The 25,298-nt window shown below is 46.0% G+C and overlaps 1 protein-coding gene across 4 annotated transcripts; it reads right to left on the bottom strand.

The window, feature by feature from the left end:
• Positions 1–341: 341 nt before the first annotated feature.
• On the bottom strand, positions 342–24,994 carry slc4a11 (solute carrier family 4 member 11). 4 transcript variants are annotated; one of them, XM_037241589.1, is made up of 21 exons: positions 24,731–24,994; positions 19,290–19,343; positions 18,984–19,100; positions 16,916–16,959; positions 14,623–14,851; positions 13,361–13,384; positions 11,593–11,674; positions 11,196–11,319; positions 10,064–10,273; positions 9,273–9,357; positions 8,256–8,381; positions 7,662–7,775; positions 6,031–6,163; positions 5,878–5,951; positions 5,303–5,531; positions 5,120–5,226; positions 4,207–4,372; positions 3,076–3,249; positions 2,494–2,689; positions 2,178–2,347; positions 342–1,856 (listed from the first exon to the last, which is right to left on the bottom strand). In XM_037241589.1, exons 1-21 carry the CDS (start codon positions 24,765–24,767, stop codon positions 1,790–1,792), a joined length of 2,562 nt encoding a protein of 853 aa, XP_037097484.1. In that variant the 5' UTR covers positions 24,768–24,994; the 3' UTR covers positions 342–1,789. The 4 variants fall into 4 exon arrangements, with proteins under 4 accessions (XP_037097484.1, XP_037097485.1, XP_037097486.1 ...); XM_037241590.1 differs by having other exon boundaries at positions 19,290–19,340; XM_037241591.1 differs by lacking the exon at positions 13,361–13,384 and having other exon boundaries at positions 24,731–24,993.
• Between the last annotated feature and the right edge of the window lie 304 nt (positions 24,995–25,298).

Genomic DNA, 25,298 nt, shown 5'->3' with positions numbered 1-25,298 from the left:
CCAAATCAAAAGATAGTAACAACGATCCCATATATATATATATATATCGTTGTTACTATCTTATATATATATATATAATTTATAGACACAAATCTTACAACCGTACATTCATGGTTAGAAAAGTAGGCTACTGAATAAGAAAGGAAACACTTTCCAGAATGTCCGGATTGGGCACAGAGAAAAGACCTAACACACAATAAAACTCTTTAGAGTGGAGGTCAAAAATACAAGAGACATTTGGGATGATGAAAAGTTTCTACGAGTACATGTGACTCCTCGTTTTCCTCCCTTTTACGGTGAGGACCATCCCAAGGATTATGCAAACATCGGCTTATGACTTCTCCTGCGTAGTTCAATGGAAGGGAATGCACGTGGGGGAGCTTTTTTCCCCCCTTTCTACATCTTCAAAAATAGAGCTCGCTGAGCCTTTTTTTAAATAATTCTTTTATACACAGTATTGCTGAAATGTCACGTGTTGCATTCGAGGACCGTCTGTGAATTGGCGATGGGTTGCAGGAAAAAGCGAGATGCGTGCAAATCTCTCGTTAATCCAAACTTGGGGGCCATTACGTGACGTCACTTGACAAAAATAACGCTTTCTAAAAAGCTTTTCACGTCACTTTCCAGGGGGGTGGAATGTTTTCCGATAAGTCTGTAAACACATGAAGCCAAAATGGCAGACAAAACATTTCCAACACAGGAAAAGATGAGCAACGCAATCAGCGCAACACAAGCATTTCCTTCCAAGAAACAAAAAGATAAAGAAATATTAATATATAAAGCTTTTTTTTTCTCCATATATTGAGAATTGTCATCAAACTACATGATTTGGTTTGTGCTGCCATTCTAAATAATCACACACAATATTTATATACTGTTTATTTGTTTTGCTTTCCATTCCAAACATTAGGTTAGGCTTGGGCTCAGGGGCAGGACAGGAAGGATTTGAAGTAGAATGTGGGTTATCGTTAGTTGGCAGAGGCTTGCCTGGGTTTGGCCTTTAAGGAAGGGGGTCAGGTTAGGATTGGGGCAACACAAGTCAGGGATGGGACTGAAGGCTTGGGGGTTAAGTGTAAGAGACATGACAGGCTAGCAGGTCAGGGCAGAATGCGACAGACGGGCTAGGGAAGGGCAGGAAGGGCTAGCATCATGCTTAAGATAGCCCTTACAAGATCTTGACCATGACATTTTGTGCCCTTCATTTTTTTGGTCAAACAAATGTTGGCTGAATTTGATCGAGGATATCCATTCACGAGCTATGAAGTGTCAAATTGTGTTCTGTACTGTAGTTTTTCACGTCAACTGAAAACGACGAATCTTGCCTTGGGGAAGCCGCCCGTACGTTTAGGGACAAGCGGGTGCAAACATGGAGAGGAACTCGTAAGGATGCCAAGCCTTGCCTCCTCCATGGAACGTTAAAGGGAATGCTTGAAAGAAGAGCAAAAAACAGAAATCTACTCATCGGCACAGTGCACGTACACGTCACGTGGAGCCAGCATCAGCACGGTGTCAAAACACGCAGGTGTGAACAAAGGGGTTGTGCCGTTGCACCGTCTTCAAAATGTCAGTAGTTCAACAACTTGAAGCAAACACAAGGACGACAACTGTGGTGAATCGGGGAGTTGCCCAATTGTTCATCGGGCGGCCTGTCGGAATGTAAGACGCTGTTGGACTTTTCCCGCACGGTTTGGTGTTTTAGAAGAAAAGAGAAGGGAGAAAAAAAAAAAAGGTCCAACCTTTTTCTTTGCCCTTTTACGGTTGCAACTGGCGTCGCCTTCGCCCTCCGCGCCTACATATGTTGGGCATCCATGATGTCCAAATATTTGGCCTCAATGATGTGAGGGAGCACCCTGTTCCTACACACGCAAGAAGAAACATAAGTATGTGATACACTTCTACAAGTAAGAGGTGGCGTCAACCTGTATAGAAGAGAATGGGACCATGCACATATTCCTGAGGAACTCCACACAAAGACTAGAATGCAAATGCTGATTGACCCTGTGAAATTTTACTTGTACTTATTTTTATAAGGTTTAAAATTACTTTTTAAAATTATTTCCCACTTGATAATTATGATTTTGTTTGACAATGTTTTCTTTGATACCTTTTTTAATTTTCTGATCCACCCCACCCTTTTCTTCCATTTTATTTGAGGTCGGTCGGTTCGAGGGCGTCACCTGAGGGGGATGAGCAGGATCATGACCAAGGGGAAGATCATCTTCATGTAGGGGATGGGGTACATGCCGAACGTACACAGCACCAGCAGCTGCATCATCTGCAGGAAGGTGAAGTAGTGGATCTTCCTTTGGGGCACTTTACGGATGTAGTGGGTGGGCGGGTACGACGTCTGCGGCAAAGGGGGAAAACACGTCAGGACCCATCTGGAAAACTAAGTTCCCTCCGCTTGTCCTCCTCCGGCCATCCGGAAAGGAACTACTTGAGTAAAATGAAAAGCGCCGGCCACGCCACAGGACCCCCTTCGACGCTCCTCACCTGCTCCTTGAGCAGCAGGGCCATGCGGTCGCACATCTGGTTGCCGTCGATGGAGGTGAGCGCGATGTAGAGGAAGAGCCCGAACAGAACCGGCTTGGGGATCCACTGCAGCGGCAGAGGCAGCAAGAAGACCGACGCGCCGATGAAAACGTTGGCGGCCAGTGACGTTACACGCGTCTCCTTCACCTGGACGATACTGAACGCGGATACTGTCACACAGCGGCCTGATGACATCGCGCTCATTTTCACATACAGGCCGCCGGGAAAATTCATTCAAGCTTTACTTCCAACTTTGACCACTAGAGGGGAGTCCATTATTGCGCTCAGCCCAACATAAAAACAAAAAAGCCCATCACAGACCTAGAGGACTCTAAATTCCACATATAGCTGTCTCCGGCTGATGCCGACCTCATTTGAAGCCTTCTTGCCCGATTAAGGGCTCGCCAAAATAATAGAAACGGCAATAAATGTATTTGGACTTTAACCTCAAGACAGACAAATCTTTTTCTTTCATTTACTTGGAAGGACACTTTAAGTAGTCACACAGAAGCTGGTTCTAATTGCGCGCGTCTATGCACTCACGTCTCGTAGAGGTGTCCTCCTTCCACGCGCTGCTCTACGAAGGCCAGCTGGCGCACGTGCAGCGTGGAGTGCGGGAAGGCGGCGTGCATCCAGGGCAGCCCCAGAACCGACATCAAGATATTGATCAGGCCCGACAGCATCAGGTCCCAGTGGTATGCCGTGCCCTTCAGCAGCCTACGACAGCACATAAAAGGACGACGGTGAACTTGGGAAGTCATGGACACATTTGAACGTCTCCACCCTTGACTGACTTCCACCAAAAAACAAAAGGTCTGCCATGCGTGGCTCACATATGGGGCAGCATCCATCAATGTCAGTGCCAGCAATTGCAGCAACGTTCCTCCTGACTGTCAGTTGAGTTTGATTTTTTTTTTTCTCCTCACCCGTCATGAAACAAACAGGTCGCCATGGCCAAACTTCCCAGTTTGGTGTTGTGCATTTGTCTTTGGCCGTTCACATTTGGTAGCAACAGGCCAACACCTTCGGGAGGTGAAATGGCCACTCGAGACCAAGATGGCGGACTTCTTGAGGTTTTTGGGGGCTCTTGAGACTCATGATAGACATGCCTACCAAATATCATATTAAATTAAATCCTTTTTACTACCGGTTATTTCTGAACCAATTTCATCATTTTCATACGATTTTGAAAGCTTTTGGATGGGATTTCTTGTTGCGATTGCTGACGTGGATTCTCTGGCGCTACCGTCAGCCTGCGGGCGATGGACGTCCGTTCATCACGGATGGACGGCATGGCGGAAAAAGGTTAGACTTCCTATTTTGGCTGCGAGGCTTCTTGACTCAGATGTCAACTTTTGTGGCTCAGTTGTCGCTAACGAAGCGACGCGGCACCAAAGGTCCTCGGTGGCTTTGGAACCAGGCAAAGGCAATCAACCACCTAACAATTACTAACACCATTAAGAAAAAGAAGCAAGCTTTTGTGGGGACAAATGACTTGGATTAAAGACTAGCATCATCAAATGACAAATTTAGTTTGGATTTCCCGTGAGTGGCCCAAGCGTCAATTTTCAAAGTTGCTGCATGGCTTATTTTGGCAATGTGTACTTCCAGTTTCGGTAGCTGGGAATCTCAGCCAGCAGCCAGCATATGGAGCAGCGTTTCCTTTGTATTCACCTGTTCTCGGGTGCGTTGGTGAGCGACACGACGATATTCTGGTCGATGAAGATGAGCAAGGCCAGCAGGAAGCCGAGGCCCATGGCGCTCAGCACGTTCAAGGCCGTCAGGCGCTCCAACGGAGCCACGCTGAATGCTGGCTTGTTGTGGACTTTAAACACTGGAACTGCTCATACACAAACAATAAGCATTGATATGTCATAATGATGTCGCATTTCATGTTTTTGGTTTAAAAAAAAAAAACATTCAAAGAGGGTAAAAGGCTGGGGGGGTTTGGTTTTCCTTTTCCAACAATAGACATTTTCAATGTCTCGTTTTTAAGAGTCATTGTCATAATTATTTTCAGCAATTTCTTTTCAAAGAAATGTTTTGATAAGGATTAGGGTTAGGCGAAGGACCTTGAGGTGGGCTACTAAAAAATAAAAATATGTGTTTCATGTGTGTGTGTATTTCTTCCTCCATGATGTGGGTGTTTGTAGGGCAGCCAAGCCTTGAGGCGCTCCTCGAGGGACACGCAACAGACGCTCGCATTTCTCGTCCATGAAATAAACATTCTCATAACAAACATTTTCAAAACAAACATAAATAATAAGGCAGACGGCGGATATTTCCGCTCAATTCCCTCGGCCTGGCGTGCCCCACTTGATGCGCACTCCTCACCTTGTTCTTCATTGAACGTGTTTGTGTGCTTCTGTACGTGTCAGAACAACGTGCGTGTGTGTTCAAGCTACACAATGCTAAGCTAACGCAGTGGCACATTCATTTACGTGATGTTAGTTTGACTTTGTTTTTTGACAATCAAACTATATTTTCTCAAGAAAAAAATTGCAATGTTTTGATAATAAAAATACAAATAGCACTTTACAGGCTAAGGTGTTTGTGTGTGAAGACAAAAGCAAAAAGTGGTACTGACGCTCGATGTCGCTGAACAGGTATGACCCAATGAAGGAGAAGAGAAGAACAGAGATGGGCAGAGCGCAGTCGGACAACACCTCCCTCACTTTGGCGTGTAGGAACGGACTGACAACAAACACACACGCACACAAAGACGCAATGTCATCATCAGGCCCAACTATGCCAGTCGACTAACCCATACCTCCTCTTGAACTGGTAGAGTGTGTAACCCATCCACAGCGTGCCCATCATGAGCAGCAGGCACAAGACGGGCCGCTCACGTGTGCAGTTGATCAGCGAGTTGGGGAGGACGTGCAGCACAGAGACCATGCCCAACTCGCTCCCGTTGCCCCCCATGCCGGCAACGTGCGGCGACTCGCTGGCCATGCTGCCGTTGCCCAGCGTGGGCGGGTGGTAGTACCTTTGGAAGACTGAAAGGACGGCAGAACTGAACTTGAGTTTTTCTGATGATGACTAATGCCTCCTCAAATTGGTGTCTTAATGTCTGCACCAAAATGGACGCCGCTCCGTCGGGACTGATTATTAAAAAGATAGTGCTCGTTCATCAATGTTACAAAAGTATCAAAATGCAGAATGAATTAGCATTAGCGGCATCGGAGGTTAATGTTATGCTAATGGAAGACTGGCTAGCGAGGTCTCCATTTGAGGAAATTAAAACTGCGTCAAATATTGATGAGGGGACGCGACAGGCTGCGGGACATTTAGCATACCCAGATGTCATTAGCATTAGTGCTAATGTTAGTACATGTTACTCACTTTTCACCGTTCCTTTGACAGCGTCCACCACAAATGCGATTGATATGAACAGCGCAATCACCTCCTCTGTCGACCTGTAAATACAGCACAAATCGGCGATAAAACGTCAGAAAAATCAAATGTTGATTTTTTTTTTTTTTTGCGTATGCACACCTTTTGAAGAGCTTCATGACCAGGCTGAGGTTGAAGACGCCTCCCAGAATGAGGAAAAGACAGTTCCACAACCCAATGCAGGCGTAGAAAGCTGGGAAGTCTAGCTGGTAATCATCGCAGACACCACGAATGACTGCCAACAAGCACATTAGCATTCTTTGAGTTATGCGGACACTCCGTGGAGCTTGGTGCCTGAAATTCACGAGATCGCGGTGCTCATCAAGCTCTATGTAAGCAAGCAGCTAGCTCCAATTCCACTTTTTTTTTTTTAACATTATAGAGTCAGGTTGGATGCGCCACAGTTGCCAGGGTGCTTTAAATTCCAGGGAAACCCACCGCCGCCCAGAGCGTTTGTGTGCTGCTGTGCGCGTGCAAGCCAGTGGCCGTCTGGGCGACCTGCAGGGTGCCCGAGCAAGCTGTTATGCAACAAATTGGATTCTTATTTACGGCCGCCACTGCGGCTAACTTGAGGCGCTCAGCGGGAGCACCAACAATCAACATCAACACAACTGCAACACTGTTGATGTTTGGGGGGGGGCACTGGCTAGTTTTTTTTTGTTTACATTTATAAATGTGTCTGGTAGTTAACCAAAAAAAAAAAATTCATTTCAGGTTTCAGTTCCATTGTTTTGTCCATAATTTTTAAATTGAAAAAGAGTCATCTGATTTACCGTGATTTTCCATGCAAAATACCCCCCCGTGCATAATACGCACCCTAAAAATGGCATGTCGATGCTGGAAAAAAGCCTGTACCCATGTATAATACGCACCCAAATTTTGACTCTTACTCAAGTCCGTAAACGTAAAATTATTTCAGAAAAAAGATCATCTTCGGGAACAACCGGATGTTATTCTGCCGGTCAGTATCACTGCGCATGCGCTAGCAAACTCGATAGCGAAGAAATGTTTCGGATTTGTGTAGGGTACATCGCGACAGCAAACGAGCAGGTGATCGAGCAAGCGTCTGATACGAGAGCCTTGTGTTCGTATGGAGCGTGTTTGAAGTGAACAGCAGAGAAGAAAGGAACAAGGCAAAGTGTTGTGAAATAAAATATTACCTGTAATACGCATTTTGTTATTTGCTGATTGAAAATGCTAATTAAACTGTGAATTGAAACTAATAGGTAGAGAACTGAACTCTCGCTCTTTATATAGCTGACGTGTCTTGCGCATCCGTTCTGCGCATCGGATCCATAGTGCGCATGCGCAGTGATACTGCCTCCGTATGATATCCGGTCTGCGATGGAGATTAAAAAACAAACAATATTTGACAATAACACACAATCAAGGATTGCATCATCGCATCAAACGATGTGTCGTCAATTATGAATTTTACTGACTAAGTGTGTTGGGCAGGATGGCTGAATGCGATGCGCGATTGACAACAAACAAGAAGAAAGGTGTGATTTCAAGTTTTATTTCGAGGGAGATTTTCTTCAAAAATTGTTGTACCCATGCATAATGCGCACCCCAGATTTTAGGACAATAAATTAGTTAAATTTTGCGCATTATGCATGGGAATCACGGTATGGAAATACTTTGGGGGTCATTCGAAAAAATTTTTGCATTCATAAATTTCCCCGCTAAACACACATTTTGCTGCTCAAACTCACAGACACGACCCGACGTACCACTTATGAAGATAGCGAGGGGGGCGGTGGTCAATGGGATGACCAGAGGGGAACCAGCAAACAGCGAGTAGATGACGCCACCGATGGACTGCCCGATGATGGTCTTTCGCACGTCTACACGCACACAAGCAGAGATAAGACAGGTTAGATATGGAATATTGAGAGTGAGAATGTGGCAAAATATTCCCAAGAGATACCTTCAATGTAATAACAGTCGTAGTCGTAAAATTAAACCCATTTTTTATGCCGATCGTGCGTGTGAGTGAGTGAGTGCGTGCGTGTGTGTGCGTGCGCGCGCTGCAGGCTCCATGTTTCCGTGTCTTCTCCCAAACTCGTAGTGATGACGTCTGATACGAGAGCCTTGTGTTCGTATGGAGCGTGTTTGAAGTGAACAGCAGAGAAGAAAGGAACAAGGCAAAGTGTTGTGAAATAAAATATTACCTGTAATACGCATTTTGTTATTTGCTGCTGAAACAGCAGTCGCAAACAAGAGCACTCGCTAAATTTGCGGCAGCTCAGAAAACACAAACACAGTCACTAGGCCGACAGTGCAGTCAATCAGTGGTGCTAGGTGAGCTATTGTTGGTACCGTACCAATCTCGCCCCGCGTGCTCTCGTCGTTGAGCGAACCGAGCGCAATGGCGGGCAGCAGGATGGCGATGTACAGGAAGATAGCCGTGGTCATGTACTTCAACAGGGTCTTGTTGTTACCCACGATGCCTGCAGGGGGAGACACACACAAAATCATGCCAATGTGGCTGACAGGCACTTGCTAAATGAGTTTGTATCCAACTTTGGTTCCTATTAGTTCCCGCAGTTAGAGGCATTTACAATCATGTCTGAAGACTGTAGCTAGTTAGCTAGCGGGTGGTTAGCCTGTAGCGATGACGACTCAGATGATCTGGGGAACACAAATTAATGTGGCTAACAGGTATTTAGGCACACGAAGCAGGTTAGCCTGAGAATCTATTGTCACTTGCATTATCAGGATAGATAGGAAGATTAAAATAATAATAAATTAAAGATAGGTTGATATTGCAAATGAGAATCTATTGTCAATTGCATTATCAGGATAGTTAGGATTAAAATAATAATAAATTAAATACAAATGAACGATTTTATGAAAGTTGAATGATTTTTTTATTACATGTATTGAGTTTGTTTTATTATTGCAGTAATAAGAAGGTTGATATTGGTGTTTCGACTGCAGTAAACAGGCCAGATTGACGGTGTGTGACACAAAACATGGGGGTGGAAAAAAAATTAACAAAAAATAAATAAAAAATTTGCATTAAATAATGTGGCTAAATTGCTGAGGCACAGGAGGCAGGTTAGCATTCATTTTGGGCATATTATTTGGCAACAATGTGGCTAGCGAGCCCTTGCTAACGCATAGCTCGTGGTTTGGGCTTCTTGTTCAGTTGATATTAGCAAACCATTGCTTGTTCACGCTCCGAGCGACACAGGTGGCACAAATCACCATCATGTTGACGTGCCAATATTAGCGTCAGGCTACTAAGAGGCTAACATGTCACAGACGCGAAGCTTATTTAGCTTAACGACACTTAGCTTAGTTCAGTTTTAACGACACTGGCGGCGGGCGAATCCTACCATCTGTGAAGTCGGAGGCGTAGAGAGGAAGGCGACGACACAGGTCCTCGTAAATCCCGCGGCCCGCTAGGAAGAAGTCTGTACACTACAAACACAAAGAGGGGTTTAGTTGTTAACAAGGTCGCTGCAACCCGATGGAGCGGGATGACCCAAGGGGCTCGACGCCGTCGACATGGCAACGAGCAACAGCGAACATCGGCAAATTCATTTTAGTTGGATGCATTCACTTCAATAATCCTGTTGAACTATTTATCATTTGTTGGTATGATTATGTATGAAGTAATCATTCATTAATTTAAACAACGATTTTCTTGTTAAATTATATACTAACTTGGCAAGTTTTCATTGAAATACAATTAATTTAAATAGAATATTTGTTCATTTTTTATCTGTGCCCTTCTTTCCATTATCCTTCCTCTGCTTTGTCATCGCCAGTGCAACTTTCCTTATTAAACGACTCGTTCTTTTCTTCCCTTTCCTTTCTTTTCTGTTCTTTTGTTTTCGGGCCTGAGGAAGGACACCCGACATGCTCGAATGGAGGAAACACGAGCGGAAAATGTCTGCGAGCCCTCAACTGTCAACGTGATGTGAGTGCGTGTGTGCCAGGGCTGTGAAGTATGCACGGTCAGGTCCTTGGAATGGATGTGTGCAGACTAAAAGACGGAAGGGAGCCCAGAGTGTTTTTGCGGCCCGTTTAGCACAAGGAAGCTACGAAATGGCTGCAAGTTGGCCAAATTTGGACATTTCTTCAAAGGTGTGTGGGGCGCCGATGTGGGAAAAGACACGCTCACCTTGAGAGGTTTGTGGCGACGGGGGGCGGGCTCCTCTTTGCCCAGGGCGGTGGGCTGCTGGTTGGCCGCCGTCAGCTGGTGGCGCTGGAACACCAGGGCCTCCTTGAACTCCTCCTGGGTTTTGGTCTCCAGAAGCTTCTGACGGAAGGAAATGTCCGAGAAGAGCGTGGCAAATGTCCTGCCCAGCTCCATGGCCGTCTTGGTGCTCTTCTGCAGGGCAAAACGGCCGCGAACCATTGGGGTTAATGTACAAGCAACTAATGGATGCACCCCCCCGTGAAATCACAAACTAGTCCATAGAGTTGGTGCACCTCCTTTCCCTTGTAAATGTTCAATAACATGTAAACAACCTATCTCAAAAGAGGTGGCGCACCCCCACTCGCCCCTCCCGCACCCCTTAAACTTTTCAAGAACACAACTTCCACATCCTGACGCAAATATTTTAAGCGACATTTTTTGCAACACACCCCCTTGCAGCCCCTCACCCAGTAAAATGCTCCCAACTTTTTTAGCTACAAACCCCCTTTTCAAATCCTACCACAGTGACCACTCCCCTCCCCCTGCATGGACCCTGAAAAAAGGCAACATTCCTAAAAGAATATCCAAAACCCTCCTGACGTTTTTCCCGCCATGTTGAAATATGGACGAGCCCACTGACAAGAACTGACATGAAAGGAATTTTTCATCAATACTTCATCCACATTTCACAGCTTTGCACCAAAAGTCACCTTTTGATCAACAGCTCCTCGCTCACAGGCGCACATGAAGGCGCCGTCGCTATCTTCACTCAATGCTAACATTAGTATCCGAGTTCATTTGATTTTTTTTGATCCCTCGCTGTGGGACACTTTCAAAGGGAAAACAAGCATTTTGGACTCAAAAGAAAAAGACAAATCACTCAACATATTATTTTGAGTGTGCAATCAAAATGCTCAAAAACTGCCAGCGAGGAAGTTCAAAATCAGCCTCAAAATCAGCCTCAAAAACAGGAAAGCGGACATTTCAAAATTAACTTTTGCAGATGACCACGACTAAAATACAACAACAAAAAACCCACTAATCAAAGATATCTTTTCCCCCCCACATGTATGCCAATGAGACAAGCAGCTGAATTGAATGTTTTTTTTGTTACCATTTTGCGCGGCGCCAGGACCAGAATGACGTAACGGACCTCACAGCAGTTCTCCCCCCAGTTCTGAGGCCTCTCCAGCCGCGAGATGCATACGTGGCGCCGCTGGAGGTTCTTCAGATTGCACCTACACACACACACACAAACACACACACACATACAATTGAAAAGGAATGTCGAGGCTGCGTTGGCATGAGGGGATGCGGACAGTGTAGAATAAATGTCAAACGCTGCTCAGTTTGATTTTTGACTTCATGGAAACCATTTTGGAATGTTGGAACAATCTCGTGGTTTTTATTTTTGTCGTCTCAAATTGAGATTTTGAGTCGATGCCCTTCAAATAAGGGTGGTTTTCAACAAATCCTTGAGGCGCATCAAGGTCAACGCATCGGTTACTCACAGTATGCAGAGCCAGGACTGCTGGTAGTGAACTCCGGTGTCCGTGGCCGTCACGCCCTGGATGGTCTCGGACAGAAGGTGCACTGATGGGAACAACAACCATCAGGTGAGAAGAACATTATGATACAGATGAGCACGCGGGCGCACACGCATCCTTCAAATTCAAAGCCTGGTTTGGAACCCGAATCCAGACTTAAAACCTTATCACTGGGTTCAAATTTTAATTTGACAGCCGAGCTCTTCCTCGCAGGTTCTGTTTGGAGCCCAAATCGTTGTCTGAAATCCTAATTTTGTTCCCCACCACGTGCCGCGACTCGGCCAATTGAGCGGCTCGCGTTCACAGCGGTGAATGACAGCCGTCACCATGGCGACCCCTGGCGGGACGGCGGAACGAGGCGGTCGCCACACGTTGATAAAAGACCAGCGCGAGCGACAAGATAGAAAAGAAGAAAAGCTGAAGGGGCAGATTTTAGTTCAATTCAATTAGTGTCGCACGGCAAAACCTCCGTCAGGAATCAGGCAAGAATTTGGACTAACGGGCCCAATTTAAAAGCCAAAGCAATGCTTCAAAGCTCACCGTGGAACGCCCGAAGCCCAAATTCTGTCCCAAATTTGAAACCAAACTCTGTCTCGAATCGCCAACTTGAAAGTCTAACCAAGGCCATGTGGTGGAGTGAGGATGACGGCCGATTAGTCACGCAGAGGAGATTTGCCTTCAGTTTGATATTTGCTGCCTTTGCTGAGGTCGGCTCGCTCTGAGCGCACTGTGACAAAAGACAAGAGAGGAGCCGAAGAACATTCAATGTCGTTTTTTGACTCCACGTCAGCCTGTGTTGCCTGAACTATCGCTGGCCGGTATTGGTCCTTCACAAGTTGATATCGGGCATCGATATCGATACCTGACACCAATCCTTGCCCACCCCTGAACGAACCGCTAATTTGGTTCTGAAATGTTACCATCCTAATTTGCTTACCAGAACTATTTTGAAAGCAGCCTTTTTGAAATCCTGCTGAAAATCCCACGAGAACGTCTCGGCTGGGCCTCATATTTCAAATGCGCCTCATAATAACCCAAACATGGCTTCTGATATGCGTCGGATTGGCTGGCTGGAGGTTGAGGTGCGTCTTTGGAGGTGACCTCAATAAAAGCCCACAATCTTATGCAGCCACCGAGATTAACTGTCTGTCAGACGCGCGCACACGCACACGCAGAAGAATGATTGGTTTCCCTCGTGGCCGGTGGAGGGCCCGGTAAAGGAGGTGATTAAATGAGACGAGGTGGCAGATAAAACACTTATTCGCGACGGAGGCATACATCATGGGCCAATCACCACGCGGCACTCCGATGATGTCATGCCACGCTGATAAGTGTGTATGTGGGGGGGGGCGGTTCGTCGAGAGGGGTTTACATCCGCGAGGATGTAGCACGGCGGCGAGGTCGAGTGGCACTGACATGCTACGCAAAATTGCAGTTATGTAACCTCGCCGCCCCAGAAAAACGACAAATGATAAAGAGGACGCTAATGTGTCGTGCAAACTCGCAATTACAAAACATTTACCAAGAAAACCGGAAATTAGCTTGCAAACTATCATGACAAAAATATAAAAGGCTCAAATGTGTCATAACTCTAGGCAGAAGACTGATTCAGGCAGATGGGCGCGATGATGACGAGTCACGGGTGGAATGGCGACGCGCTGGATGGCGACGGCGATGGGGACGCCAGCAAAGAAATGATGTCAGAATATTTGGACACTTTGTGGTTGCTTACCGTCATCAAAGAAAACAAAACTGTCTGCGTGCAAAACAAAAGAAGAAAAGGAGGCATACAAAGTCACAGGTCAAAAGAAAGTTTCAACATTTGCTCTTTTGTGGTTAGTACAGAGCTCCACAAATTCTGCCCGGCAACAGGTTTTCACATGGCCACGACAAAATAATCATCCGAGCACCAAGCAAAAAAACATCACAGGCTAACAACCATCTCTGGGTTGTTCGGGAGCTTCTGTGAATTCTGCCTGGCAACAGGTGACCACAAGCAAATTTGTTGTTTATTGGCTGTTATTCCCATACCCGAAATGTGTCTAATTTGGCTGCGTGCAAATCGGTGGCATGTTTGCTTGCATAACTGACAAAATGTTACATCACAGCTGCAGCGTTGGCGCAGCTAATTAGCTCCTGGCTGGCTTGCGTCGGCCATGATTGTTGTTGTTGCTGCGGCTAAGAAGTTTCCTCAGGAGGAAAAAGCTGCTCGGGTTTTTGGGCCAAATTAAAAAGTATCGCCCACTGGCTCCAAGCTAACGGGAGGGTTATTCCAGTGCATCTCCACCCCTGTTAAAAAGTTGCGAAGAGGAAAGTCTGGCATAAATATAAATGTTACGCTAACCTTCAATGTATGACAGCGCTCATATTTCCCATTAATATTCCATATACATTTTTTTTCTTGTACTCTCCACTGAGTGCAGTGATTTTGCAAAACACCATCCAGCAGATGGCGCTGAGGTGATAAAAAACTCTTGCGTGAAGAGCATCTCCTCACAAGAAGGAGGCGGCCGCCATGTTGGAGAGCCGTTTGAGTAGCTCAGCTAGCGATGGATGACACCACTCAATTAGCACCCGGCCCACACGTTGACCACCGCCCACCCAACGGTCCCGCTGGACACCGAGCGTGCCGCGACATGCCGGGCGGCCGTCACCTCGGCGAACCTTGGCTAACGGCGTCGATTAACAAATCTGTTTCTTGTCAACAACACAGAGTTGGAGTTAAAATCCACTTGAAGAGACAGTTGAGATGCGAACATCCCCCGGGGACACACGATCACATCATTTCTGAGCGATAGCGGTCAAGTCTTTATGTCAACACCAGAGCTGCACAGATTCGCAGACACTTTCAAGTATTTCTAAACAGTAGGAGGTACTTTCAGATCAGTGCTGATAATTGTGGTCGCTTGAAAAGATACTTGAAGATAACTGTCGCATAATTTGCATAATTCCAATAAATTAAATTTAGTTCAGGTAATGGTGGACGGTACTCACCGTTGACTTCCTGTGCGCCGGCGTCAGTGAAGAGTAAACTCATGATGTCCTCAAAGTTGCACCCTGGCTCTGGGGCGTTGTCGTCCTGTCCAACGTGTCTCAGCATTCTCTTCAGGACGTCGTCCAGCGACGCCGCTGTCTCATCCAAGAGGATGCTGGCACGGGCCAGGAAGCCGTCAAGGTCGCGGTGGGCGCGGATCTCTTCCTCGAAGTTCATCAACTTCACGTACTGCGCCACGCACACACGTTAGCATTGGGAGCGACCGTTAATACGTTAGCGATCTCCTCATCCAAGTTCATTGGCTTCACATACTGCGCGACGCACACCACGTTAGCATTGCTAGCTGAGCTACTTAACAACTCCACTGCTACACGTTAGCATAGCGACTGTGGGAATGCTACATAGCCCAAGATGTTCCGGGATTAATATTAGGGAGATACAAAGCATTCTAGACGTTGAAGGAATGGGGTCGAAATACAAAAAGTCCTGCCTAGCTACAAAAACAGATATGCTCAAACCTCATTGAATAAAGTACATAAGCAGACAAGTATATTCACATATTAAACATTTTAAGCATATAATTATACCTACACACCAAATCAATAAAGAAGACATAACTAGACATTTTTGATAGGTGGTAATGACAAAGGTTTTTATAACTTTATGATCTGACGTATATTTCTGAGCACTTTGAAATAACAAATGTTTTTTGATATATTGCCTGAATAGCTTAATGACCCTTAAGGAACTGTTTAATGCATGCCTGATGATTTTCTAAACCACGGACACTGCCAAAGCCGTCTAAAAATGTTCAGTACTTGATTGTATCTTATGTTTTGACTAATGCTAGACGCCAGTTTTCGATTACTACTGAACGTTCTGCACAGAGGGAAATATTTTGCCTAACAAAGAAAATATACGGTTGGAAACTTTGCATAGTCAGGGAACATTAATAGATTAATGATGTGACAGCCAAAAAGCTCGCATAATTTCGTACAAAATGACAAAATTGAAAGAATGATGAAAGAATGAGGTGAGACAGTGTATGTGCAAGAATGGAGGAGAATGTTTACAGGAAGGTCACTTGGAGATAAAAACCAGCAGGTGCCAGAGGGAGCCAGCCAAGGACTCGGCCAAAGATGATCGCCAAGGCCGAAAGACGGGATGGAAGACAACAGCCCCCACACACACCGAATCGCCCATAACCAGCACCCACTCCCATGGAATCAGAATCTCCTGCGAACTTGCCCCACCCCCTGACTCATCACCCATCAAACTCGGCCCACACTGGCATGTGCGAATATAAGCTGACCAAAGAACCTTGAATGTTGCCTTTTCGGAATGGAGACTTTCTGCTCTTGAGCATGGTCGCACGAAAGGCCCAGCGCTGTATTGTACTTTCCTGAAAACAGAGCTTTCTTAACAAGAATTGTGATTGAACTCAACCAACCTGTGTAAGTCTAATTTCTGCTTCAGTGTCTTAGCATTTTCCTAAATCTGAAGAAATCAAACGAGCACGCAGTGAGTAAATTGGATAACAGGTGATTGGCAATGGCTTTTGCCGTGAGGCGCAGATAGCGCGCTCCCTAAATTGTGGACACAATCCAACAACGTTCAGTACTTTGCTAGCTAAAAAGTCAAGAAAGCCTCAGAATCTTTCAACAGACGCTTCAATGGACGGCGAGATGATTACAGGTCGATAATGAGCGTAGCCATCCAAACCACCCTCCCGCCGCCCACAAAAAAGGCACCCTCCCACCCGTGTATTGATCGAGGGATTGACAAAAATCCCAAAGATGGGTGAAAGCCCCCGCTGCTCTTTGCAAAACATGAAAGGACGTCTTTATGGAAGACATAGTGACACAGCGCATTGTCACACTGTGTTTGTTTGCGTGTCTGGAGACGCGGGTGGGCGGCTATTCTGGGTTCTCGTCAACCGCGCGTATTATTTTTTCCAGGAAGAAAATAACATCTTTAGATCAAAAGCAGTGTGCAGAAGACATGGAGCTGCTGCAGTGAGCAAATGCACACAAATGTTAAAAGTGCTCATTTGACGACGGCGCATGCTTAAATGGCAACAAACTAAGCTCAGTTTCCAAGCTAACAGAAAATTCAAATGTGATGACATTGTTATTGTTATCGTTATCATTCATCGTTATATGTTTGTTGTATGTTTGCAAAAATGTCCTTCGTTAGGAGGTGCACTTTGTATTGTCGCATCTTAAGCGCCTTGCCGCTAACAAGCGCTATGCCCGCTAGCTCGTGAAAGCAACAAAGTCATCGGAGGCTTACCCTCCTGGATGTGTTGAGCAGCACGCAGCCGGAGTCGTCGCTCTCTGCATGGGGAGCAAAACAAAAGACAATTAGAGAGGATGTTCGACATCATACACTTTGACAACAAAAAGTCGTCAAGACAACTCGAGAGGGAAAGTTACGTTTATTCACGACGATAGTTACCAACGAGTCAGAGATGTCCACCGAAATTCACGGCCGGTGAGGCACCGAGATTAAAAATGATTGCGCAAATTTATAAATTAAGCAGACAAATTTAAGCAACAATAATTGGTTGACATTACTATAAAACGATTAAACTACAAATGTTTTTATGAGGCGCTATATGCCTCAGTTAGCTGTGGTTTTATGTGCTTGGCAAAACTATCATAAGTGGCTTGGGCAGATAGTTCAAGAATTCTTATCATGCCTATATTTCAAGCAAATCAGGTTGAGAAATCAATACGACGAGAAGATCTTTTCCTCTGAAAAGCCAAAAAGAACAAGAACGAGGAGGAGGCGACGAGGGATCGTTGAGAGGCGAGGCCGTTTCTCCGATAAGGCTTTTAATCTGCACGCGATTCCGAGCTCTGCGGCAACAGAAGACAAAAAAGAAAGTCTTGACTACTGGGGGGAAAACCTTTCATGCCAGCCGCTGTTACGTAAGGGCGCTTAGTGTCTAGCAGGGGGACAACGTTATTAGCTTTAGCGCGGGCTTTCCTCCATGGCCTGTCGGGGAATCAATGGGAGCTTAGGGAAGACGTCGTCTCTGCTGCGTGACCGGCATGTTTGGGGGGTAGGGGGGCTGGTGTGTGTCTGTGGAGGGGACGCACGTGGCCTGGCTGGTCGACACCACGCTCTAATTGCTGTCAGGCGGGCATGCTAAGAAGATCATTTTTACATCCATAGAAGAAGATGATTAGCGACATGCCTCAGCTGACTTTGAGTAATCCTTTTTAACAATGGCGACAATGAAGGATGGTCATCAAGGGAGCAACCAGCTCATGACATTCCACATTCAAACTCACTCCAACTGCAAAATCTTAAGAATTGACTCGTGACACCGTAGAAATTGAAGGGCGCATTTCTTTTTTTCTTTTTTTATTTTTTTATTTTTTTTTTAAAAGGATGTAATGGTGCTATTTTACCAAGAATTGTGATATCGATGCAGAATTGTCCTAATTTGCTTCTGCGGGCGATACTTTGACGCCGCTAGAAGACAAAAAGGAACAGTCGACTTCATCCCGTGCAAAAAGAAAAGCGTGAGATTTATCTGCGTGTCGACCTTTGGGTAAACAATAAATCTGCGCTCAACCGAGTGCCACAAATGGATGACTCAATCATATTTGACAAAATGATGAATCAGTAATATTTGACGGTGACGGGGTTTAACGGCACGCATCCTCACATCCCATCGTTGACTCGCCACCATTAATCTTGGACACGTAACATAGCGTTAGCTCGTCTGCAGTTAAACATCCAGCAGACACCGTGCACGTCTTTGCCGGAAAGGTCGAGGGGAAAAAAAACGAGGCGACAACGGCAGCGGAAAGCTAAAAAAAACGTGTGTGTGTGTGTGTGTAAGTGTGTGTGTGTGTGTGTAAGTGTGTGTGTGTGCGTGCGTGCGTTTGTTGAACTGGCAGCCATTCCAAAACACCAGCGGTCACATGACTCGTCTCAAAACATCTTTTCCCATTGATGTCAATGGAAATACTATTAATGTGTTCCAGCATTTTTGAAATGTCAGAAACAATTTAAAATAGCATATTGTCATATCATCCTAGGGTTAGTTATTAACACTGTGTGTCTGTCTTTTATTTGATTGCAGTTTATTTTCGAACCCACTATTCAGATGCTGACCCACATAGCCACTCAGAAGACACACCATTGTGCAACATCCCACAGCAGTAAAAATAATGCTGCTAATTTTACTGCCGTCAATCAGAAGACACCAAATGCTCCCAATTTGGAACTAACTTCAAATTATTTTTTTGTTTTGTTTACAGCTCAAAGTGAATCTACAACAGTGCTAGCTTCTCTGAGTTAGCACTTAGTTACGGTGCTAGCCTCTTTAAGCGATTACACTGACCTGGTCCAGGTGTGACTTGGTTGTCGTAAAGATGGACGTCATCTGCGGAGGTGATGGGCGAGTCCTGGACCTCCCCTGGGCCCTCGCGTTCCTCGTCCGGCTCCACCTCCCTCTGCTCTGAGGACACCAAGACACGATGTCAGACGTTTTAGGTTAAACAAATAAATGTCTTTTTTTGTCTTTTTGTCTTTGTGTTCTGTTTAAATATTAGCCAGGCTGCCATTTAGTCTCTTCCCATCTGTGTGTCATATGTCTTTGTCATCACGTTTTCGCTCTGTATGCAATACAGTTCTAGTTGAAACTCACCCATTTCCTGAAAGAAGTATCCATTCTTGGACATGCCACAAGGAGGCGCCTCTGCTGGAAGGAAAAAGATGTCAAGGGGGTGTTCCACGTTGGTGTGACCATAATGGAAACAAAACACCAACATGAGGCTTAATATGGCTATGAGCCCACAAAATCATTGCATAGGGGCGAGGTCCTTGAAGTGACCTGTTAGCGCTAGCAACGGAAACAAAATGTGATAGACATCCACGAGGTGAACTGCTAGCACTAAGAACGCAAAGAAAATTGCGGCAGAGCTAGCACTAACAATACATACATCCATGTTTTAGAAATAATTAATTAGCAGCATGGCTAACGCTACATGCTACAATTGAACAGTCAAACTTTGACTTGAATTTACTTTGCACAGCATATGGTGTGCCTTGTCTGACAAAAATCTATGAAAACATTTTTACTAGCCACGAACCCTAATATTTAATATTCATGTATCAACGCTAAAGGTGGTGATGGGTTTTTTTTTTTTTTTTTTTTCCCCCGGCTGCCGCGCGATGGTTCATCACTCATCCGGAAGAAACTGACCCGTTCGCCAAGCTTCCAGTACGTCAGCACGAACGCTAACGTCGCTTTAAATGTCGCCGACCTGAAAGGTGACATTTTAGAAATGCCGGTGGGGGAAAAAACTAAGCTGGTAATTTTCACTTTAACCTCGCTGAAGTGTCGCAGCTGTCACACTGTACGATGATGAAATTCACTCGAGCTCAACGACCCTGTCTGGACATCTGCCAACATGTGAAGCAACCTCATGACAGTCTTATGGGAGTGACTTAAGTGGAGGCACGCGACAATGTGGAGCAACCACTTGTTAATGCCAACACCACCAAACAACCCCACAGTTGGCAAATATGAACTATTATATTAAATATTTTTCACATTTTATGCTACAATCGTACTCATTTTCACTGCCCCGACAGTTGTGAAGTTGTAGCATTAGCGCGCGCCCTAACAAACGACGACAGAAGAAAAACACTACCGTGTGGTCGCCATGGCAACGATCGTGAGAGTTTTCTCCCTGGTTTCGAAAGCAGATGATTTTTTTAGGTCTACATTTTGCGGTTGCACGACTCCCTCGTGTTGTTTTGACGAGTTTAGCGTGGCAACCGACCGCTTTAATTGACAACAAGAAGAAGCGGCACACATTTTTAGCACTGGCTGAACGGAGCCTCGTCTGATCGATGTTTCCATCCCAACAACCAAAGTGCTGTGATTCAGCAGTAGCGGTGAGAAAGAAAGGAAGGGTTCAGGTTTCCCCCTAAAGTATGATTGTGAAGGAACAACGCAACCTCGCAGCTAAACTCCATTTATGATTCAGTGACTCGCCAAGAGAGCACGACGAGGCGACATTTGTCGAAACTTTGTTTTGTTTACTGCTCGCCACAAAAACATGCGCCCTCGTTCTAATGCCGTTTTTTATTCAAAGCTAATTTGTAACCATAGTACCCTCATAGGATTTTGAAAGGCAAATTTTCTCCAAAGGCTTTCAAATAAAAAGCGCCGGGCAGCAACGAGTACGTTGACATCCCAAGGTCAAGAACGCACATTGTTGCCTTGACTCGAGCGAATTCATTTTGTACTTTGCTTGTGAAGGCCACGTTCACATTTGCATGGCGGCTGCACTGCGACGAGCTGAAAGCAAAATGGCTGGCACGTCACGCGGGCTTGCTGTGCTTTTCTGTCACCGCCAAAGTTACATCTTACGTACGCGCACGTTTCATGCGGTGCGTACTCGACGTGACAACATGTGGCGGGCTCTCCTCGCGGGAAGGAAGGAAGGCGGCGCGGCACAAATGAAAAGCAGCAAGCAAGACAGGGAAGCGGCCAGGCTTTTACGCTGGTAGCGTTTTGTGCTCCGTGGTGGCGGCGGCTAGAGCGAGAGAGGAGGAGGAGTGGAGGGTGTTGGGGGGGGGGGGGGGGGGGGGGGGAGCAATGGAGGCAAGAAGACGCTGCTGGCGCCTGGATTTAATTGAGGCGAGGCAAGAAGAGAATGTGCGAGCAATTAGCAGGAATTCCCTCGCCGCGCGCGCGCGCAGACACACGCGCACACATATATACACCCTCACACGCCTGTAGCACGCTTGTGTCGTGTCACGTAAAAGCTTTATTATGTGCGAGCAATTAGCAGGAATTCCCTCGCCGCGCGCAGACACACGCACACATATATACACCCTCACACGCATGTAGCACGCTTGTGTCGTGTCACGTAAAAGCTTTATTAGCAGTCCAGGCCACATTCTAAGTCACATTTTAATATTCTTTAACTGTCCTCCACGTCTAACAATGAGTTTCGCACTGTTTATAGAAAATGTGATAGCAACAAGACAGCAAGTCATCTCATTTTGAACATTTTCTGCAGATTCTTTACTAGTCACGTCTGCAATCTGCCTCCGGAAAAGTTTCACTGAGTGCAAAAAGAAAACAACAAATTGTGGAAATTTGGCATACCGCTGTAAAAAGAAGGGAGCTGTGTTTCAAGTTGGGTCAAGGGGAGAGAACCACAGGATTTAGTTTTTTTTGCAGTGTTGCAAAATTGCTCAAATGTGTTGTAGTTACATCTTAGTTACCCACAAAACTTGACATTTGCGTTGGCCACTCAATTCTGACTAAAATCAAATTTGGCGCCAGAAAACAACAAATGTCCCGTAAAAAAAAAAACCACAAATTTTCAAATTCTCAAGTTCCGTCTAATTTTCAAAACGATAAGAGGCTACAACTAAACATTGTGAAAATTCAAACTTGAACAAAAACAACATGCGCATAAGAACTTGTTTTGTGATGATGCAATCCCTCAGATGAGCATGCGCGTGTAATTATTTGAATATGCGGGCGTGCTTGTCACTTACAAACCCGTGCGAGTGCCCCTATCTTGTCTCATCTCTCAAACTCTCGAAATTTTTGTGGGCATAATCACATGTGTAGTGTATCATCATTTGGATGCGCGCAGATGGCGGCTCGCCGGCCGCTTGGCGGCCGCGGTGCGTGAGACGCGTTGCCAGCGGTGAATACTGATCAGAGATCAGAGTCACGTTGGCACACGCGAGTGCACACACACACGTACATGGGCGCAAACGCACACACATCCAAATTATGATACAGTACATACGCATGCAAATAGACCCACAAAAATAATGAGACAGGACATAAAAGCGGTGCACACGCACAAGCGGCTCTTTCAAGTAGTTGAATATCATGAACGACACTCAGGTTTTATGCACACCAACATTTGCACACGCACAAACGTGTTGGTGAGACGTGACAATGTGACGCTGTGTTATGACTTGCCAGCAGGGGGTGCCCTCACATTTATATTCATATACGTATTTGTGTTGCATATATTTGACTCCAATGAATAAAAATGAAGAGGATGCATGTCAAATGTGTGTGTGTTTGTGTGTGCGTGTGTGCGTGCGTGCGCGTGCATTTGTTTCGAACGGTAACCTTGAACGAGTGTCAATGACATTGAGCGTGGAGGCCATCTATGCGAAGAATGAACTCGATAAATGCGGTAGACTTTTTCTTTGGCTTTTTTGGCAACGACAGGTCTCACAAAAGTTGACCTGAGAAAAGCTGCAGCGGCGAAATAATTTCTAGAATCGAGTATTCTGCTGATTCTCCTGTCAATTCATGGATAAATATTTGGGAAATAGTAACGTGAATGTAAAAAGTCTACACACCCCTGTTTGAATGACACCATGATAAATAATTTCCTTTTTCCATAGATAAAATAAGCTTTAACCTGTACAATTTAAAAAAGAGCAACTGAGATAATGAAGTTGCACAAGTGCGCACACCCCATTTTAACCAGGGATGTGGCTGTGTTCAAAATGAACCAATGGCGTTCCAATTCAGATTAAATGGGAGTGGGCACAAAAGTGCCCCCCAACTAAAGTTCAGGTGTTCCAGTAGGCTTTCATTGACAACATAATCACATTTCCTGACTAAAATACAAGAACAGTAAAGAATTTTTTCAACCACCACGTGCAAATTATTAATCTAATTTATAGTGGCTGTTTGTTAAATGTTGGTCTCATTTCTTTATAAATTTTCTTTTTTTAAATTTTTTAATCTTTAGAGGAACGGTTTTCTTTATTTTACACTTATCTGGCCATTAAGCATGCTAAAATGTGATGTTCAACACGTCCTGCGTGATTAGATTCGAAAGAGAGGATTTCTTACGGCTCTGGATTGCAGTACGACTTTCCAGGTGTGCGCCAGCCAACTAGAGGTCAAAAGGCCACCCGCGGCCCCCTCGGGAGCATTGGTGCTAACGCTAATGAGATCATCCGACACGTGGCTAACGTGAGCTTTCGTCATCAGCAACTGATATGCAAAGGAGCCAGCAATTTTCTGCAAGGGACACGCTGTTGTGCACACATAATCCTGTCACACAAGCACGGACACACACACACAAGCACGGACACACAAGCACGGACACACACACACGGACACACACACACGGACACACACACACGGACACACACACACGGACACACACACACGGACACACACACACGGACACACACACACACACGGACACACGGACACACGGACACGGACACACACACACACACGGACACACACACACACACGGACACACACACACACACGGACACACAGACAGACACACGGACACACACGGACACACACGGACACACACGGACACACACGGACACACACGGACACACACACACACACACACACACACACACACACACACACACACACACACACACACACACACACACACACACACACACACACACACACACACACACACACACACACACACACACACACACACACACACACACACACACACACACACACAGCTACGATACCTTACCAGCCAAAACAGAAGTGAGGTAGCCGCATCACACCTCTAAATTGAGTCTCAAAGGACACACACACACACACATGCGTGCGTGCACGCACAGGCATACGCGCGCGCATGCACACACAAACACACACACAAACACAAACAGGAAGTCACAACACGCACATAAACTCATATGCAATGATACACACTCGTGCACGCGGACACGCACGAGAAAGTGCATTATTGCCTTTTCTCCGCATTCCAGCTGCTCCTGCTGGCCAGGTAGGACGTTTGTCAGCCTCCTGACATAAACAAGACGGAGGAGGAGTAGGGAGGGGGGTGCGTTTATTTTTTTATGTGGGGGGGGGGGGCTGTTTTCCTGGAAGACCCCTCCAAGCAGAAAAAGTCAAATGAGTCAATTGCAGACGGGGCAAAAACAACAAACATCTGGTGTGGAGGTGCATTTAAAAAAGGGGGGGTGTCGAATGCGGGGGCAGAAGAGGAGAGTGGGGGGCCTCACTGGTTTGACCAGGAAGGGAACCCCAAGGTTCTCCCCCAAGAAGGAGGCGGCGGAGGCGCTGCGTTCACTTACCCAACGGCACGAAATGAAGAACTTTGTTGGTTTCCATAGCTGAGCGCGTGGCAGTGGCAGCCGTGGAAGTGGAACTCACACGCACGTGCGTGTGCAACCCCGCGCACACACTTCCTCTTTCCGACGGAGTGTCCAACTGCCTGCCTCCCTCCCTCCGTCCGTCTGTTCCCCCGGCCCACAGTCAACCCATCATGGTGCCGTTGCCCTCCGCGCGCGACATCACCTTCTCGCTTGCTCAGCGCCGACTGACTCGCGCGCACACGCAGTGACTCAGCCCAGACTGACACACGCCGCCGCCGCCAAGGCGTTCCTCGGGTCCTAGTGCCTGCTACTCAACATTGCTTGCTTTTTGCAAGTTGGAATCTTCAGTGAATCAACGCATGGTCACAAGATAATGCCCAGACAACTCTTTTAATAATCGGACAAAATGTCGATGACTGTTTCGATTATTCAAAGAACTGGATTCAACGGAAAATAAATATTTCCGCCTCTCCTTTAAAAAACAGCATCTCATTTCAAATGACAGTGCAGAAATTTGGTTGTCCGGCTACCGATTTGTTCCATCAGA

Source organism: Syngnathus acus, chromosome 22, assembly GCF_901709675.1.
Source record: "Syngnathus acus chromosome 22, fSynAcu1.2, whole genome shotgun sequence".
In the NCBI taxonomy this organism is placed as follows: Eukaryota; Metazoa; Chordata; class Actinopteri; order Syngnathiformes; family Syngnathidae; genus Syngnathus; species Syngnathus acus.
Note: the sequence above shows the minus strand (reverse complement) of the source record. Positions and strands in the feature narration are given on the sequence as shown.

Coding starts and splice junctions, on each gene's coding strand:
- slc4a11 (XM_037241589.1), bottom strand. CDS start 24,767: ATGGAAACCAACAAAGTTCTTCATTTCGTGCCGTTGG. Junction 19,344..24,730: donor TCTTCATTTCGTGCCGTTGG/GTAAGTGAACGC, acceptor TTTTCCTTCCAG/CAGAGGCGCCTCCTTGTGGC. Junction 2,348..2,493: donor CCCTGCTGCTCAAGGAGCAG/GTGAGGAGCGTC, acceptor CCTTTGCCGCAG/ACGTCGTACCCGCCCACCCA.